Genomic DNA, 13333 nt, shown 5'->3' on the forward strand with positions numbered 1-13333 from the left:
CTCCCTCCCTCCCTCCCTCCCTCTCCCCTCCTCCCTCCTCTTTCTTTCTTTTTTCCTTCCTTCCTTCCTTCCTTCCTTCCTCCCTCCCCCCCTCCCTCCCTTCCTTCCTTCCTCTTTTTTTTTGTATCTGGCCTCTAAACTCTATTTCCTTGCTTGCAGCTGTGATTGAGATGGTACAAGAGGCTGGCAGAGTGACTGTCCAAGATGGGATGTGTGAGCTCTTGAAGCTGCCCCTCCGTTGTCATGAGTGCCAGCAGCTGCTGCCTTCCATTCCTCAGCTGAAAGCGCATCTCAGGAAGCACTGGCCAAAGTGATTCTGTGGAGCCTGAACTTCTGCAGCAGGTGTGGCTGATTGTTTAGACCAAATTCCTGACACCTGTTTTGGATTGTGTGTGAACTTTTATTTCTTGAATTAAAACATGCAATTTTTTTTTTTTCAAAGCTTGTTCTATTCCTGAGTGGCCGCAATATGGGGTGACTTGAATAGTTCAGGAATTAGGAATTAGAGTTTGTCATGGATGTGTTCTTTGGTGAGGGTGGCTGAGATAGACCTGGCCCACCATCTCCAGGAGCCACATCAGGTCTGACTAATGGGAGCAAAGCCATGTTCAAACTGATCAAACACAGGATATAGAAGCAGAGGGCTGCTTATATATCTCTGTTTCTTACATTTATCCTTCCTCCTCAGAGGCAGGTGGTACCCTTTCATCAGAGCAGCCAGAATGGTCTCTTATTTATCCCGAAGGCACTGATTGGTCTTGTTCTCTGATCTTAATCTGGTCTGTAATATACTCTGTCTTTCCCTCCTTCTTAGGGAGACTTAGTTTCTTCTGTCCCCTTCATTGCTTTCTATCCCAAACCACCCAAATGCTCCTTTTCCCAGGAAGTCTGTCTCATCAGTTCTCCTTCACTCTGAGCAAACAGGCTAGGTGAGGGGGTAGAAGGATGGAGTTTTCTTCTAATATCAGGAATTCCTGGATGGTATGGAAATACTCAGCCATATGTTCATCACAGTTCAACTGTCAAGTCTTCTTGGTGTCTTGCTTAGATCTGTTGTCTGAAAATAAAGTTCATTTGTTTGGGGTCTCTCTTAGGTAATTGAAAACTATCAGGAGTTAGCTAATAGTCACAAAGTCAGCTCTGATGCACAAAAAGATAGTTGTTGAATGAAAAGTTGCACAGAACCCCATTGCTTCACCTTTCCCTTAGCACAAATTTGGATGGAACAGTTGGATTAAGTTACTTTTTGGATAACATCAAAACTAAAGGTGAAGGGAAGTCTAAAACATTATTTTTGATCAGTTGTTGATCTATTTGTCGGTGTGACATTTTTTGCTCTTGTTTGTAAAAAAAGAAAAGAACATCTTAACAATAACTTCTTTCTGAAGAGAGAAAAACCTCAATCCACAGAGACCACATTTGACCTGTGTCTTTCACAAATAAACAAGATGCCACAGTGGTTTTTTGGTGAGCATGGGTATAGTCATAATTAGTAGTAATTAGTGATTATAGCAGCTAACGCTTGTCCAGCTCCTTCATTTCTGGTATTATGTTAAGTACTCTATCCAAATGATCTCATTTACTTCTTACTCTATGTAACTCTGGGGTAGCTACTATTGTTATGTCCCTTTAAAGGATGAAGATCTAAGAATCTGTAAAAGATCCTGGGCTCCAAAGTTGGTCTTGGTTCTGGTGCATTGAACTCAATATTTTCCCTCTCAGCTGAACAGTAAAATGCAGTACTAGCCAGCAGAGGTCATAGACCCGCAGGGGCCTTGGGCCTGTGCTGACCAAAAGTTTCCATGGCTTTCGTTGATTTCTCTGAGGCTGGTCATTTCCTTTAAAGCCCGTTTCTCCGCCATTTTTCGTCTCTGTCCTCTGTTCCTTCTGCATTCCAGGAATGTAGCCCAGCTTATCCATAAATAGTTCCTTATCCAATAAATAGTTCCTTCTGTCTGGCTCAACTCTGGACCTTTGAGCCTGCCCAATTGTCTGCTTCCTCTCCTGCAGTGGTTGCCTCCTTACCCTGTGGCCCATGGCCTTCTCCCTCGACCCTGTGGAGGGGATGTGGCTTCATAGCTTTTCCTTTGGTGTCATCACTATGACTCTTTCTAGAATCATGGGCTTGTTGGTTAAGAACAGACTCTGGATTCAGATCTGGGTTCCAATCCTGGCTCCAGGTACTCAGAGCTGAGGGATCTTAGGCAAGTTACTTATTTTCCCTGAACTTCAGGGTTATAAACATTAAATAGAATAATCCATGTAAAAGATTTATCATAGTGTCTGGCACAGAGAAGGGCTCGATAAATGGTAACTGGAAGCTCTGCTTTTATTTTGGTGGGGGGAATGGTGGGGATTGGGAAAGAGGGTTCACTTGATCTATCCCCTTCTTCACATCTGATGCCTTAGAACCCAGAGAAACTCTCTTTCTAAAGGTATACTCCATGGACTCCTGAGACCAGAATTACTAGTTTCCTTTTAAAAAATATAAATACCTGGATTCTACCCCAGAACTATTGAATCACAATCCCCTGGATCTAGGAATCAGCACTATATAACAAACATTCAGGATGATCTTTATTCATACTAAATTTTGAGAACCAGAGTATAAATCAGCCCTTGGCTTCAAAACACCTTGCATTTCTGAAGCTTCCAGATTAGGCTGTGTCTTGCCAGGGCACATACTGTATTTTCTGGTTGACTTTCTGGGCCAGTTATGGGTCTTCCTTCCCTTTGCAGGGTCAATGTTATTTCAGGATCCAGGAAGACCTTGGGCATTAGATGAGGGAGAGTGACTGGCTGTAGCCACCAGCCCTTCCTTTCTGCAGGGGTTGGAGGGAGCCCCTCTGGCCCCAGGTTCTTAGCCAAGTTGAGCTGATGACTGCTCCTCTTCAATGGCTCCCATTCCCCTCTTCCTGCCCAGGGGTCAGTTTCAGAGGCTTGGCTTGGGACCCTGATGAATGTAGCTAGCCATAGACTCAGAGCATATATGTTTTTTCCTCTCCTGGGTTTGTCTCTTTGATATCCAGGGATGAATAGTCCCTTCAGGGACCAGGCCATACTTGGGATGGTCATTAAGGGTCTCTACAGGTTCAGTGACATTTCCTGGAGTTGCATCCCATACATTGGATATGCCTAGATATCAGATTCAGGGCTCATCTGTGACAGAATTGGCCTAACTGCCTCTCTCTGTCCCAGTAATGCCAACTTGGAGACTTCCACAGAGCTCTTCCATAGACTAGATTAAAAAAAAATACATGATAGGGAAGTCCCTGGTGGTCCAGTGGTTAGGACTTGGTGCTTTCACTGTGGTGGTCTGGGTTCAATCCCTGGTTGGGGAACTAAGATCTTGCAAGCTGTGCAGCGCGGCTGAAAAAAAAAAATTGATGAAAGCCATCAAGCCTACTCCCCAGGATAATGTATATATACACATTTTATATACATTAATAGGGAGTTTATAAAGTCCCTGAAGTGCTTCCATAGACTCCCTAGTGGTCGGAGGACCTCAACTTACGAACCTCTGCTCTGGTGAAAAGGTTCATCATATGTCTGGGATTTCAGGAGGTGTCTGCAATCACTGCGGAAGACAAGGGGCCAGATCCCATCTCCAGGATGTTTCTGGGATGCTTTCCTTTGGTCTCAGTGCTCCTTCCTCAGCCCTTTAGTACATACACATCCTGGGGGCCTCTGGCTGGAGTTGGAATCCGGACCCAGGAACTGCTGGCTGCAGTTTAGCCACCACACTCAGGCAGGAGTCTTGGGAAACAGGGAAATCCTCAGTGGGTCTGAGGGCTTTGGGAACCTTGGCTGACACTCATCATAAGCTATCTAAAAGACATTGAATTGGGACTTCCCTGGTGGTCCAGTGGTTAAGACTCCACACTTCCAATGCAGGGGGTGCGGGTTTGATCCCTGGTTGGGGAACTAAGATCCCACATGCCGCACAGTTAAATGAATGAATGAATGAATGAATAAATGGCATTGAATCTGCTTTACCAAAATGAATGTCTAGGGGAAAACTGTACCGATTATCTGCACCATGATTGTATCTCAAGACTGAAGACCCAGTACAGCTTGTAGCAGCTTGTACTGTTAAACTAAGGCAGAGATTTTACTGAGGCCCCAGCCAGTGCACTTGAGAATTACAGAACATTTAACTAAATTTCAGATAAAGTGCCCAGTGAACTTTAAGAAATAGATATTGCAGAAGGATTCAATTTAATTTTCTACCTAATGAATAATGTTATATAGTTTAGCATATCAGTATTAAAATCAAGATGAGAATATTTGATAAACTGCAACCAAGGAGAGACTGTATCACAGACAGTATAATATGTGAGAGATAATGAAGGAAAATTTGGAAGTGAGGTGGTCACCTCTAAATTCTTTGTTCAGCCAGGCTACTCAGTGAGCTTGAATAATAGCTCTTTTAGAAGAACAAACGTAAATAATGACTTGGAGGGGCCAGAAAAAGGATGCAGAATATTGAGGTGTATAGGCCCCATGTCATCCCCTCCCCCAGGTGGGCTATTGTTGACATTATCACTAGAAAAAATTACCTTTCTTTGCCTGTTTAACCCAGATTTATCACTGCATTGCAATTGGGTGGAGTCTTCTCAAGGTACAGGGCATACTGGCATGAAAAAATAGACCAAAAGCATGTAAATCACATTTGTGATGCCAGGTCGTAGTATTTTCTTCATTAGGACTATCCTCTTTTATCTTGGCCCTATCATAGCCAGGCAAGACAGCAGTTTTATTAAAATAAAGCAGTTTAATATGGATGGATACTTTAAACTCTAGTCAAGAAGGCACATTTACAATTGAGTTCTTCTCTTGCTGAAAGGTAAGTTAGATAAGATGTGACAGAGCTGAACTGGAACCTGAAACTGATCAAGTGAATGTCTTAAATGGTGGCATGAAGAATAGGCTTTGAACAAATCATAAGTTGGAGCTGGAGGAAAGGACTCTCAAAGTCCATTAGCCTCTCTGAAATGGAGTAATCTATTATTTATATCTTAATCTGTTAACTTTTTTTTTTTTTAAACAAACAAGCTACCACCAAGGAATGAGCTTTGGGTCTTAGAGTCTCCTAATGAGTAGGGTTCTGATGCTTCCAACTCAGGGAGGGGCTGGTAGGTGAGCAATATGTAAGCAATTGTGAAATGACTCATCAAATCAGTGACATCCTCAAATGCCTGAGAGTTCCTCTCTTGGCAGTTGCTATCTACCCAGACCTCAGGGAAGGAAACAGGCTGGGCATGGGGCAGTGGGAAAGGAGTTCTAGGATTCTGGGCCACTCACTACTCAATTCCTTTTGCCTGTTCCATTTTGCAAATTTATTTTGAGACCATCTATTTCAACTTTGTCATTTTTTAGAAGGCTACTGGGACTTGGAGGTTTAAAGGGTTCATTTAGCAATTTAAACCAGATCTTGGCCTGTATTGGAAGTCTTCTTGACTCTTCCCAGATGCGCTCAGGGTACTGATATCTTATTTAAGAATAAGGAATGGCGTTAGTGCTAAATCCCACTTGTTTCTTGTCTTGCATATTTTCTTTATCTAAAGGTAGAGTAGGAATAAAAGGACTTAGGCCTTGCGCTCTAGAGCCCACAAGCCACAACTAATGAAGCCCATGTGCCTAGAGCCCGTGCTCCGCAACAAGAGAAGCCCCCGCAATAAGAAGCCCGTGCACTGCAACGAAGCGAAGCTCCTGCTTGCTGCAACTAGAGAAAGCCCATGCACAGCAATGAAGACCCAACGCAGCCAAAAATAGATAAATAAATTAAAAAAAAAAAAAAGGCTTAGGCTTGTATTTGAAGCTCAGCTCTGTCACATGTTAGCTGTGTGACACTGGAGTAGTCATTTAACCTCTCTGGACTCAATTTTATCATCTGTGAAATTGAGTTAAAATGTGTAATCCCCGATTGACTGTGAGGATTAAACAAGTATGAATGTGAAAGGCCCAGGTACAGCACTCATCAATCCTGGTCTTCTCTGCTAAACTAACCCCATCTGACCTGTGAGGCCTCAGTGAGTATTCTCTCCAGCAAGTTCTTTTTCCCTTCCAGTCTTGGTTTCTCATATTTAAAACCAGGGCTTTGGACTAGATAATACTTAAAGTCCCTCCCAGTAGTAAGAGGGACTTATAACTTGCTTCAGGCTCCAGCTGGTTAGCTTCTATTGCTGTGTCCCTAAGGTCTCCTGTTTTTACTAAGATCAAAATTGGCAGATGAGCTTTCTAAAATACAGAGATTCTTTACATCCATGCCCTTAACTGTTAAGTAAGTTTTAAAAGAAGTCTTCATCTGCCCCAGTTTATGCTGATTCTGGACCCATGGTGGGGAGCAAAGGGCATAGCTGAATCTAGGGGTTTAAGTGACATCATTAGAACTTTCCTTTTCCATCTCCTAGTTCTGCTTTCCTGTGTTGATTCTCTCCAGGGAGCAACAAAAATAGCCATGGGCCTCAGAGAGAGAGACAGGACAGTCCTTTTCCTTGACATTCCTGCCCAAGTATAGAAAGGACCCTGAGTCTTCTGCTTAGGTCACATACTCATCTCTGGACTAATCAATGTATCTCTTAGGAGGAGACGTACTCTGACCATTTTGAGGAACAGGACCATCTTGAGGCGAGATGGGTGGAGGGCCACAGGACTGATGGCCCCGCCAGAATTACACAGAACAGGGAAGAGCAAGTTGCAAAACAATAGATATTTACCACTCACGTGGACTGCACAAATCATTCCAAAATGCTGGTAGCTCCCTTAGCCCTGTGCCATTGTCATGGGATCTAAGACTAAAACGGAGGCAGACAATTCTGGGCTTCTGGCAGCTACAGGTTGAAAGTTGACACAACCCACTGTCCCGACCCCCAGCCTGTACTGTTTGCCTTGATTGGAGGAAAAACTATCATATTCAAATTGAATAGTTTCTCGCTAAGGACCTTTTGCAGAAACTTCTCCAGAAGCTGTAGGATGCACTCTTACAACACTGGCTAGAGTTGCTAGGGTCCTGAGGCACCTCCATGTCCTGGCTCACTAGTAGAACACCAGCTCTGCTGCTCTTTCATTGGCTGCTCTTTCATTGCTGCTCTTTCATTGGCTGCTCTTTCGGGGGTAGGAGACCGGGACCAGGGCAGAGGAAGGGGCTTTGGGAGTTGCCTGAAAAGCCAGTTGAGCAGATGGATTCTTTTTTGTGTGTGTGTGTGTATTGATTCCTTCTTTTCTTCCTTCCTTCCTTCCTTCCTTCCTTCCTTCCTCCCTTCCTCCCTTCCTCCCTTCCTCCCTTCCTCCCTTCCTCCCTTCCTTCCTTTTTTTAACATCTTTATTGGAGTATAATTGCTTTACAATGTTGTGTTAGTTTCTGCTGTATAACACAGCGAATCAGCTATAAAATGTTCATGACAGAGCAAGGGGAGGAAATAGGTAAAATACTAAAATGTGATCCCTCCAGCTTGTCAGGCATTAGGGAAGAGACCCAAGATTTTGGAGAAAGGCCCCAATAGGCACCCCTATCTGAATACCCCACCTGAGAAGCTGTTAGTGTATGTCTCATGTGAATGAGTAAAAGGCACCCTCTGCAGGTGGAAGCTTTTAGCCCACACTCACCCCGGAGTCTGGGGCTCATGTAGGTCACAAATGTGCAACGTTACAGGATGGGGACCCTGTTTCTTACCAGACCATGAGGTTCTCTAGAACAGATGCTATTTTCTTTGGTTCTCTGACATGTACCCAATAAAATTCAGTGTACCTGGAACATAATAGGATCCCAATAAAATTTTGTTTTTTCTCCACTCACAGTGAAACATTTATTGGGTTTCTATTATGTGCCTGGTATCATGCTAGAGGTTGACAGTATGTATTTACATTTTAGACAATTCCAAAAAATGCCTGAGAGAGATAAGAGTGGAGCTCAAGTATAACATTTCCTCACAGTATCAGTCATAGGGATCTGTACCTGTTAGAAAAACTATGAATCCTGCCACAAGTGGAACAGCAAAGAACAGCATGTCCTACAGTAGGTCTGAGGGTATAATAGAATACTAAATTCCATTGTTATTTATAATAACAAATGTTTTTTGTTAGTTTTACTTTTTAGTTTCTAATTTCTTCTTTTTTAATGTATTGGAGTATAGTTGCTTTACAATGGCATGTTAGTTTCTGCTTTATAACAAAGTGAATCAGTTATACATATACATATGTTCCCATATCCCCTCCCTCTTGCGTCTCCCTCCCTCCCACCCTCCCTATCCCAGCCCTCTAGGTGGTCACAAACCACCTAGCTGATCTCCCTGTGCTATGCGGCTGCTTCCCACTAGCTATGTATTTTACGTTTGGTAGTGTATATATGTCCATGCCACACTCTCACTTTGTCACGGCTTACCTTTCCCCCTCCCCATATCCTGAAGTCCATGCTCTAGTAGGTCTGTGTCTTTATTCCCGTCTTACCCCTAGGTTCTTCATGACCTTTTTTTTTTTTTCTTAGATTCCATATATATGTGTTAGCATACGGTATTTTTCTCTTTCTGACTTACTTCACTCTGTATGACACTCTAGGTCCATCCACCTCACTACAAACAACTCAATTTCGTTTCTTTTTATGGCTGAGTAATATTCCATTGTATATATGTGCCACATCTTCTTTATCCATTCATCTGTTGATGGACACTTAGGTTGCTTCCATGTCCTGGCTATTGTAAATAGAGCTGCAGTGAACATTTTGGTACATGACTCTTTTTGAATTATGGTTTTCTCAGGGTATATGCCCAGTAGTGGGATTGCTGGCTCGTATGGTAGTTCTATTTGTAGTTTTATAAGGAACCTCCATAATGTTCTCCATAGTGGTTGTATCAATTTACATTCCCACCAACAGTGCAAGAGGGTTCCTTTTCTCCACACCCTCTCCAGCATTTATTGTTTGTAGATTTTTTGATGATGGCCATTCTGACTGGTGTGACGTGATACCTCATTGTAGTTTTGATTTGCATTTCTATGAGCATAGTATCTGTTATGGATCGGAATTAGTGGAACATAAAAATGTTCGTATTTTCCCACATAACATTCCAGATTATCAATCTTTGCTAACAAACAAGGTGATAAAGGCTATTGGGGTTTTCCATACCTTTTCTATGAAGTGTCTATTTTTAGGGGGATTATTATCTTTGGCCACCAGATGGCAGCATTTGAACAATAAAGTCTTAATTTGTCCTTTTTTTTGCGGCGGGGGGGGGAAGAAGTTTTATGTAACTTTTATATTTTAGAATCAGTGTTTTAAAATAAAATATAGAGGGGTTTTAAAAATAAGGTTTATGTGTGTTTAACTGATCTCCTAATTAAGATAGAAGTTTGACAGAAAACCAGGGTGTAGGTAAGAATATAAAACACACATGATTGATAGAGGAGGTCATTTGGCTTGGAGATTAAATAGACTCTAAAATTGGTTAGAGCCATGGTTGAGGTCTGATTCTGGCACTTAACAGTGGAGGGTCTTGGACATGTCAAGTGCATGGTAGGCATTGAAAAATATGCTATCTCGTTTCCTCCCATTTCTTAAGTTGACCCCAAGGTTAGTAACTCTTGTTCCCATCACAGGTATACCCGGAAGCAGCACTGGGAACAGACATTTCTGCTGGGCATGTCTTTGAAAAGTGGCATCATTTTTACATTGACTTAATTGTTAATTCTCTGGTGGTTCGATATTAGAGGAAGTACTGTCAAAGTGAGATGGTGATCCACAGAGAAGGTAAAGGGCTGTGTGTGCATTTTTCATGGGCCAGTTTCCCCCAAAGCCTCTTTCTGATGAAAGAACCTAGCTTCACCTCTGTCCTCCAGCTCTTTCAATGCTTCTCTCTTCTAAACAGGCAGAATAAGCCCCAACCTCAGATAGTACCAGAATATTAGAGCTGGAAAGAACTTTACAAACCAGAGCTCCTGACAGTTTGAAGGAGTCACACAGGTTCTGAGAGGTGAAAACTATGGAGTCTCTCACCGTACATACATTTTCAAACACATCAATTATCTATCGATTTCTTAGGGCAGAGGTTCTGTCGTGCGTGTGTGTGTGTATGTACATCCCTTTGACCCTGATTATTTTGAACCATCTGGTAGGGCATTTTTCCAAACCACATACAGAAATTAACTCTGCTATCAATGGGAAAACATCTAATACTGTGTTTTGCGGGCAGACAAATGTTAAACTCTTGCCTCAAGAGTCTGTTAAAATTCTTTAGTCTATTAGCCTCTGATATCCCATTGAGTCATCTGGGACACAGAAGTGATTGTTTCAAGACGAGTGACAAAGTTAAGTCTTTATTAAACACCAAGAGCGCTTATATTCCCAAACTCATGGTGGGAGAATATATACTAAAATGTTAATTAGTGGTTTTTTCTGGATGGTGAGAATGTGGGTAACATAAATTTCATTATGTTATGAATATTTCTAATTAGCTACAGTGAATATGTTTTTGGGAATGTGAGAAAAACCAAGTTTTATTTAAAAAAAGTAATAGGTCACAAGGGAATGCAATCAACATTCAATTAATTTATATTAATAACTGATAAAGCCAAAAATGGCTAATAATTTTAACAAGTCATATCACTTCTCCAGTCCTCTATAGATGGAAAGACATCCTGCAAGTCCAAATTCCAAGCCTTTAACAGGTCCAGTTGGGCCTGAGAATGACACAGATGAAGGTAATTCATGTTCTGGATGATTTCCCTATCACTAGATTAGAAGACTAGATTTTCTCTGTTTGCCCACAGCCTCAATCTCTGTTTCTTTCACAGAGATATCAACTACATTTTGTTCAAAATTGTTGTACACAGCAACTTCCTATTTGTATTTACAAATGTCTTTCAGCAGCCATTGAAGTCCCATGATTTCCCTTGTGTTATGTTGATGCGGCATGTTATATTAGGTTTCCAAATATTGAACCATCCTTGAGTTCTGGGAATGAACCCTCTTGGTTCCTGAGGGCTACTTTTTCAGTGTTCACTTGGACTCCAGGAAACATTTTTGATGGGGTGGGAATGGGAGATAAAGTTTTTAGGTTAGTTCATGTGTGAGTGCTTTGTGGCCTGGAAGCCAAACTTCAGACATAAAGATCAGGAGAAGTGGAGGAGCAAATAGGACCTGAAAATCAGGAGGAGAATGGTCAGGACTTTGGCTTCAGATATCCTTTGTGGTAGAGAATTCAAGTAATGAGAGAAGTGGAGAGGCAACAAAGAGAAGTCAGAGAAGCTAAACCAAACTACACAGTGAAAAGGGAGGAAGAGAAAGAATATACAGGAGGTGAACATTTGGAGAAGACCTTGAGTCATTTGGGAAGTGGGAACTTTTTTGAGTGGTCGGGAGAATTAGGGAAGGGAGGAGGAGATTTTGGAGAAGCGTTACTCTCCCTGATGTGACCTGGATCCCCTTTAATAATTTTTGAGAGTTGAAAGCAAAGATTATATACGTCATCTTTTTTGGGGGGGAAATTTTGATTTCTGTTGTTTTCTTTCCATTTCTCATATCTTGCATTTTGTGTTTCTTCCTTTTTTCTTGATCGCATTTGCTGAATGTTTGCTTGTATTATAAAGTGATATTTTTCAGAAAAGTAGTTCTTGCATTTGTTAGTTACTTTCATGATTGAACTTTTTAAATAATGAAATATTTACTGCTATGAATTGATTGCTGGATTGGATCTGAGACTTAGGATTGGATCTGAGACTTACGGAGACTGCCTTGGCTGTTGATAACAAGGAAATATTTAATCTAATTTTAAGACCTGAACCATCAGATTTCCTTGTGTCCATTGAGAAGGCATATGTTCAAGATGCTAAAGTGGAAGTGGTACGTTTATCCCTAGAATAAGACTTTGTTCCTTGTACATGTCACATTTCTTATGAGTATTTTCTTATAAATGAGTAGTTGGATTCGGGTGCTCTCATCTCCTTTCTCCTTACCTGTATCACAGCAACGAAACAATATGACCTAGGCAAGGATCTGCCATTAGTCTTTTATACTTTACTGTGATTTTAAACCCCAGTATTCTCTCCTTCAGATAGGAATTTGCATTTCAGTTCTGTTTGTACAACAAAAAATTTTGTCCCCAGTTAAAGGATTTTTAATTCTAATGAAGTGCAACTTATTATTCATTCCCCCCCCACTCCCCCTGCCCCAACTCCTGTTGTAAAGTCATCATCAAACCCATTGTCACCTAGATTTTCTCCCATGTTATCTTCCTGGAGTTTTAGTTTTGTATCTTATATTTAGGTCTATGATCCAGTTTGATTTAATTTTTGTGACAGGTGTAAGGTCTGTGTCTAGATTCATTTTTTTTTTTTTTGGTGAATGTCCTGTTACAAGATTTTTTTAAAAATTATTTATTTATTTATTTATTTATTGGCTGCATTGGGTCTGTTGCTGCGCGTGGCTTTCTCTAGTTGCGGTGAGCGGGGGCTACTCTTCGTTGCGGTGCGTGGGCTTCTCATTGTGATGGCTTCTCTTGTTGTGGAGCTTGGGCTCTAGGCGTGTGGGCTTCAGTGGTTGTGGCATGCAGGCTCAGTAGTTGTGGCAGGTGGGCTCTAGAGTGCAGGCTCAGTAGTTGTGGTGCATGGGCTTAGTTGCTCCGCGGCATGTGGGACCTTCCCGGACCAGGGCTTGAACTCGTGTCCCCTGCATTGGCAGGTGGATTCTTAACCACTGCACCACCAGGGAAGCCCCTGTTAAAAGGTTTAAAGCATTATCTGATGGGGAAATTTTTTAATATAAAACAAGCATCTCTTTCCTCCCCTCCCAATGTCCCACTTCTCTGATAATGAGAATCTATAATTAGAAGAAATTTCAAGGGAAAAGAATGCAACTGCTAGCAGCAAGCCATGTAAATTAGGGAGACTAGAGTGGGAAACCTCCACTCCCCCCCCAGCTGTTTGTTTTTCTTCCTCTGACAGTTGGTGGGGGTGGGGTTTGGAAGCTGCTGCCTTCCTGGGCTCAGTGTGCACAAACATTTCTAACTCCAGCATAACCTTCAGCAGAGGCCCCTCACCTCTTGCCTGTGCCTGTCTGCCAGTTCACAGGTGCCATAGAATGGAAGCAGTGTTCAGAAAACCACGCATTTGCCTCCGTATCGCTGTCCCAAGCTCACTTCAAGATTTTGGGGAAAATGAGCAAGGGCAGCCACCACCCATGTTAAGTGTAAGAAGTCAGTCCTTTGTAGAAGGCATGATTGAATTGTCACAATTTGGAAAGAACTTGTCACAGTGTGTGATCTGCCCAGAGGCACTCTCCAAAACACCGCAAAATCCTCCAGGAATCCTTTTTGAAACTCCAGTTTGCCAGGCTGACCTGCTG

At 42.1% G+C, this 13333-nt stretch overlaps 1 protein-coding gene across 4 annotated transcripts in view; it reads left to right on the forward strand.

The window, feature by feature from the left end:
• The window catches only part of APTX (aprataxin), a 29956-nt gene extending 17843 nt beyond the window's left edge, over positions 1-12113 (forward strand). For 3 of the 4 annotated variants that reach the window (XM_027089003.1, XM_027089005.1, XM_027089002.1), the window contains one exon: positions 160-436. In XM_027089003.1, the coding sequence (XP_026944804.1) occupies positions 160-314 (155 nt within the window). In that variant the 3' untranslated portion in view covers positions 315-436. Of the gene's footprint in view, positions 1-159; positions 437-9591 lie in introns of those variants that run through there. The other variant, XM_027089004.1, reaches the window with a different exon arrangement.
• Positions 12114-13333: the final 1220 nt, after the last annotated feature.

The sequence above is a fragment of the Aethalodelphis obliquidens genome, unplaced genomic scaffold (assembly GCF_003676395.1).
Source record: "Aethalodelphis obliquidens isolate GAN/ISIS:26980383/991018 unplaced genomic scaffold, ASM367639v1 scaffold64, whole genome shotgun sequence".
Taxonomy (NCBI): Eukaryota; Metazoa; Chordata; class Mammalia; order Artiodactyla; family Delphinidae; genus Aethalodelphis; species Aethalodelphis obliquidens.